Source organism: Empidonax traillii, unplaced genomic scaffold, assembly GCF_003031625.1.
Source record: "Empidonax traillii isolate 1590-97213 ecotype Southwest subspecies unplaced genomic scaffold, ASM303162v1 scaffold923:size341358, whole genome shotgun sequence".
NCBI classification, from domain to species: Eukaryota; Metazoa; Chordata; class Aves; order Passeriformes; family Tyrannidae; genus Empidonax; species Empidonax traillii.
The window spans coordinates 76,807-83,123 of NW_020956116.1; the positions used below are offsets into that span (position 1 = coordinate 76,807).

The window sequence follows — 6,317 nt, forward strand, 5'->3', positions numbered from 1 at the left end:
ATTGAACTAATTCATATTGAAGACAGCTGTATTATGAATCATTAATTTGCTCTGAATGCCAGGAACATTTGTTACAAAGCAGCTGCCTATTTATTAAATATTATCATAGTGTGTTATCTACCATGTTTCTACTTCTCCTGTTTTGAATTGGTATGAAACGTTTAAAAGAGATTTTTTTTTTTTTTTTTTTTTTTACAAAGTACAAATAAGATGGCAAATGAATGAATAAATGTATTCAAGTCCTCTGAATTTTTTTTGAGGCCATACTTCTGAAAAGAAATCAACAGCAAACCAGAAAAGCAAAACATTCTGCTTAAATGCATCAAATGTCTTTGACGAATGACACTGGAAAAACTAACAATGGCCAACTTCTTTATTAAACAGGTAGCTCAAATTTCTAGCATATTCCATCCTGTTTCTTGAGTATTTCTCTACCATTATTAGAAAGCATCACGTGCATTTTGCACTTAGAAACAATCTGGCAAAGGCAATTCTTGGATGTGGTTTGTGCAATCGCTTTAATAATCAATGTTCATCTGTACTGAATTGCAGTGGAAGACGTTTATAAATTCATAATCCTTCGGGTATTTTCTCACAAAAATGGGAGCCATCTCTTCTCATTTCTGTCCTGATGTTTCTTTACAAGTTCCTTGTACACTTCTGACCTTAGAAACCTGGGGAAGGAGTCCTTTGCCATGAGACTGTAGATTAACCTCTGAGCATCATCAAAGCAGCTGAGCGTGGGCTCAGAGATATTCTGAGAGATGTCAGTTTTGGTATGGAAGTCAATATTAATCTGTAGGAAGAAAGGAGGCATAAAACAAGTGTCTGATTGGAAAGCTGAGATCTGTTTGTGTACAGGACACAGCTTGCATTTGAATTTCCTCCCAGATAACCTGACTGATGCAAGTAAATAGGAAGCTTGTCCCTTCATTTTCTAGCATACTGAATTCTTGGTTTTATTTGGCTCTTAAACAGATGGCATGACTGAAAAAAGAAGGGGAAAACTAACTTCTGATTATCTCATCTTTTTTGCCAAACCAAATCCTATGAAGTACTGATTACCAAAGACTAAATTAGAAGTGAAGGTACTCAGCAACATTTTAGATTTTGACCCTATGTATTTTGTAAGGATTTTTGTGTTTTTAACAATAATAAAATTGGTTTCAATTATGTGTAAGACATGGGGGCATTCAAAGCACACCTGCTAGCAAAGGCAAAAACATCAGAGTACAAGTTTAAGGTTGAGAATGTGAATAGAAATAGGAATTTTTTTCTTTCACAGTAAGTATTTGTGAAATAATGTTAAAAGTGAATGCTGTGCTGGAACTCTTTGCAAGTTTGCATTCTCATCATGTCTAAAATACCTGCACAAAAGAACAAATGCCATCATTAACATTTCAATATACTGGTACCTAAAATATGGAAGAAATGGTGCTGATTGCATTATAAAAAATGGTTAGAGAAAACAAATTATACTGAATGTAAATTTCCTTAAATCTTTAGGTAGAATTTCAGAAGGCAGGATAATCCTATGCTCTGTGAGAAGAATGTAAAGTATAGACCATAATGTCTTTGCTTCACAGAGTTCCACACAGTGTTTTTTACCTGGCAAATAATGGACATGAAAATGGAAGTTACAGTCATGTTGAATTGCAATTTCTGTCATTCCCTGAAGTTTGGTTCTGAACCTTTCCCTTGTCTCCCATTCTCAGTACCCAAAGTACATGCAAAACCCCCTATTTACCTCCTTTGGAGCATCAGCTCGTATAAAGTCAGAATAAATCTTTTGGGCTTTCAAGGCAATCTTGGTGGAGGACTTGGTTTTCTTGAAGTCTTCACAGGCCAACCAGAACTCCACATTCTCCTCACTGAACTCTGACTTCAAAAATGTCCGAAAAGCTGCCAGGCCATCTGGGGAAAAAGGAATGAGATGGTGGGCAGAGGAAAATTGAAAGGCCAGTGCAGTTTATACATATGTATAAATGCACACAGCTATGTGTTTGTGTGTATATATATATATATATATATATATATGGAGCATATATACAGTGTAACCTGTGTGACTGATGAAATAACAGTGATGATAAGGGGACTAAGAATTCTTCTGGTGAGTTACCAATGAAGGAATGCTCCCAACACCTGCCTGCTGTGGTTTGTTCTCTCTAGCACTGATACACTCAGTCAAAAGGGGATCCTGGAGATTCTGGTCTTCAAGAGAATTTGTAGTCACTAGGAAACTAGAGATTTGAGGCTGACCCTGGTCTAAAAAGCAGAAATTGAAGTCGTGTTGTGGTAGTGTGCTCCACCCACAGCTGAGGTTATCTTGCCTAAACAATGCTTCCGCCTCCTTTCAAGTAATGGTTAAGTCTTGGATGGAGAGACAGTCATTACTTCTTTGTTCCACTTTTTTTTGCACTTTGAAGGGGAAAAAAATGAAGCAAATTAAGGTTTCTTTGTTTGGAAGAAACTGTTTTGAAATCAATCCAAATCACAACCTCTGAGAAAAGAAAACTGACCCAATGTGATTGTGTTAGTTGGGTTAATACTACGCAGAAAGAGTGTGGAGGCACTCCAGAGTCCATACCACAAAGTTACTGCAGGAAAATGAGGCAAGGGCAAGGAGATTTTTAAGTTACATGTGGTTTGGGGTGTCAGGACAGTGGGAATGGCATCTCTCGGAGAAGTGACGTTAGATGTATTAGGATTAATCATTTTTTCTTTGACTAAATTCACTGTACAACAGGTATATTTCTTTGGAACGGGAATATGGAAGAAAAGGTTTGTGAGGTTTTTATTTTAAAAAAATATGAAAAACAGAACCATTGTAGTTAGCAGTTATCTTAGTAAAAACTCTTTCAGAGAACTTCTGCCTTATTAAGTGTCACTTGAGGGCTGGCCAGAAGGTAAATTGTGTCTGCAGCCTGGACAAACAGGCTCCTCTGCCTTTCAGGACAGCAGCTCACCCACCTCCAGCAACAGCTGGTTGGTTCAGTACTTGTGGAGAGTTGAACTGGAGAGCAGTGTGAAAACCTGAGGGAAATCTTTGGCAACTGGGTTGACACATGTTTTGTTTTGTTTTTTTAAATGTGATTTTCAATCGATTCTTACCTTTATTAGCTAGTACTGTATCCACAGACTCAGACCAGGCCACGGTTTCCCCAGCATTTGACCTGTGGAAACAACATCTATCCTTGAAAATAACCTTGTGGTCTTTCACCTGTGCAGTCTGTGGTAGCTGAGGGTCTATGATTTGGCTTTTTTCTTGAGGGAGCAGGTGAGTCATTTCTCCCACCCTATGCACAGAGTAACAGAAACTCCACAAAAAGTGTGACATGGGGTTTTTTTGGAGTGGAGAGAACCACCCAGACTCATCAAGTACAGTGTTATTTGACACTGGCAACTTGATTATTCAAGCTGGAAATACTAGTAATGCTTGCAATTGGTGGAACTATAATAAAACATAGGAGAGATATTAATGGTCTAGAGCATGTATTGCATTTCTTCTGGAGTTCAAATGGATTAACTATTAATTTATATGACACTTTTTGCTTGGAATGACTAGAAACATCTAAAATGTTATGCTAACACTAGTAGGATACATGGGCATTATATCAGTTTCTCAGGGGTATAAATAATTGAGTAAATCCATAGTTTTAGTTCTTCCTCTGTAACTTGCTGTAAGCTTCTGTTAGACATGAGAGCAAACACTTTGTTCTGTGCAAAATATTACCAGTTTTCTTAGTTAAAAACAAACAAACAAACAAAAAAACCCAGACACAAAAACCCACACACAAAAATCTCAAGCACTCTAGAATTTTGTAAAAAATATTTAAATTCCTAAGCAGGGACTCAGATTGCTTGGCTATCAAAACTCTACTCTGAAGTATACAGGTTAGTCGGAGAGCTGTATTCCATAGCCATTTCTCAGCATCACCAGTAAAGGTATTTTCTAATTGTAAATTTATGAAGAGATTATATAACAGTGTCACTATGTTAACATAGCTGTAGTTATAATTACAGGAGGTTGTGGCAGTGACATCGTTAACAAGCAAGCTTTTTTGTAGCTGTCAATTTACTTGTATCCAGAGTGAAAAAATTATATTTAAACAAGAAAAAAAAAGCATATTTATGAATATATATAAACATATACATGATGGAAAATGGAGTGTAAATACAGTGTATGGAAACGCAAATGAAAAATAAACACAGCACGATGTTGTACTTTGTGAGACAGTGAGTCCCAATGGAATTAAGCAGCACAGAATTTGTTTTAGCAACTGTTAGAAACTTTTATCAAATATGTAACAAATTTTCAGGTTATTCAGTAAATGTTTACTAGCCTTCTTGTCAAACAAAAAAGGCAAATGAAAGACCAGGGTAAAACAGACAGTTTTGCTTCTTAACCTTAAAAGCAATATTACTTGTTTTAATGTTTGCTCACCACTCAGAAAATGATCTCACTGACCTTGTGAGATTCACTTTAATGGGAATGGCAAGCAGAATTGACAACAAGGAATCAAAGTAGTCATATCCGCTTTAAAGGGGGAAGGAAAATAAAAGCTGTACAGATTATTCAAAACTTGGTCATCCCATAAAATCTCCTACAATTAAAATAGCCATAAACAGCAACTCACTTCACTGGCATTTTTTGTTCCACTGTTTGTTTGTCTGACTGTCACAGGTTGGGCAGAGTTTTCTTTTTCTGACCGATCTTCAAGCTGAAGGCAATGTGACAGTGGGAACAATACGGTTAGCAGGTGAATAACCAAACAGCACAATGCAAATTGACAAACTGTTTTTAAAGCTTCCTTTAAACGTGGCTTATTTTTTAACACTATTGACAACTCACAGTGGCTATAGTTTTGACTTCAGGGACAACACCTTGCTGACCAGTGTGAGTGCTGGAGCAGGTCCAGAGAAGGCGCTAGAACTGTGGAAGGGTCTGGATCACAAGTCTGATAAGGGATGACTGAGGAAGTGTTTAGCTGGAGAAAAAGGGTCTCAGAGCGGATCTTATTGCCTCTACAACTACCTGAAAGGGGGTTGTAGTCAGATGGAGTATATAGAATTTGTCTCTTGCTCTTGATAATTATTCTTTCATCCCCAGCTCTTTTCTTCCTCTGTTTGTTCCTTGCTGTCCCTTGCTCTCCTGACCAAGCCAAGCAGCCTTAACAATTTTCTTGCCTCCCTCCAAATCTTGTCCTGATGCCCAATCCTCTACTCACCCTACCCAGCTTCCCGATTCTCAGTGTCTTCACTTGACATAAACAAACTTCCAATGGTTCAGGAACTGGGGTCCTAGCTGTCCCAACTTGTAGAAAAAGGGATTTTTGTCTTCTCAGTTAAAATATTTTACACCAAGCTGGGCAGTCTTAAGAGTTTAGGTGCCATTTGATTTCCCTGTGTGGTGCAGTCACATACAAAGCTGTGTCGTGCCTGAGGACAATCTCTCTTATTTTAGCAGTATCTGTCTTCTAAGGTAAGTAAAACCCAAGCACCACATGCCATGTTTTGACCTTAGCAATGTTAAGAGGTTATTCCTTACCCTCACCTTTGGTAGATCTGTAAAAGAAGTTTCAGGCCTAATTATCTGATGAACTTCCCATGTGACAAAAAAATTAGTGAATCTGGTCGACTGTGCTCCAGAAAACTGAAATCAGATGAAAACAAACATAGAAAGGTGTTTTACTGGAATGAACAGGAGAAATGAACTGTGTTGCAGAAGAAGAATAAAAGACCATCTTGTCTGTAAGATGAAAGCAGAGAAGAGCTATGATTGCCCTCTCAATATAGAGGGTATCCCAGTGAGGAAAAAACATAATTATTTTAGCTAATGATCATACTGACAAACTAAAAAATGTATATGAACAACCAGGTAATAAATTTAGGCTGAAAACCGGAACAAGGCTTTCCAAAGTATTGTTTTTTACGGTCTCCTAGGAGATGCTTTTTGTCCGCTCTACTCCCCTGTACTTTGAAGATAGAGCTTTGTATATTTATGAGATTATTTTAAACTGTTGTCTTTGTTAACTTTAGAAATGATGACCCAAGGTACCCCTTTCAGTCCTACATGTTACTTTAAAAGATTCCTGGCAGCAAAATACAAATCCTTTCTGCAATTCCTTAGTTTTGCATTTACTTGCTTCTGAAAGTTGTAGAAGAAGGAGAGAAATACTAATTATCATCCTGATTTCCTGCAGTGCTTCTTATTTTCCTTAATTGGTTATTTTCTCTCATTTCCAGAGTATGTCCTGTGGACTGTAACACTGTGCCAAAGACACTGTCCTAGTGAGATTAACTTCAGCATCTTACAG

At 37.4% G+C, this 6,317-nt stretch overlaps 1 protein-coding gene across 1 annotated transcript; it reads right to left on the bottom strand.

Annotated features, from left to right (window-relative positions):
- Positions 1-592: 592 nt before the first annotated feature.
- RGS21 (regulator of G protein signaling 21) lies at positions 593-4,648 on the bottom strand. The gene is made up of 4 exons (XM_027902930.1): positions 4,638-4,648; positions 3,112-3,188; positions 1,748-1,914; positions 593-796 (listed from the first exon to the last, which is right to left on the bottom strand). The coding sequence occupies exons 1-4, from the start codon at positions 4,646-4,648 to the stop codon at positions 593-595; spliced, it is 459 nt and encodes a 152-aa protein (XP_027758731.1).
- Between the last annotated feature and the right edge of the window lie 1,669 nt (positions 4,649-6,317).

Coding starts and splice junctions, on each gene's coding strand:
- RGS21 (XM_027902930.1), bottom strand. Junction 1,915..3,111: donor TACAGTACTAGCTAATAAAG/GTAAGAATCGAT, acceptor CTTTTTCCCCAG/ATGGCCTGGCAGCTTTTCGG. Junction 797..1,747: donor GAGCTGATGCTCCAAAGGAG/GTAAATAGGGGG, acceptor TTCTTCCTACAG/ATTAATATTGACTTCCATAC.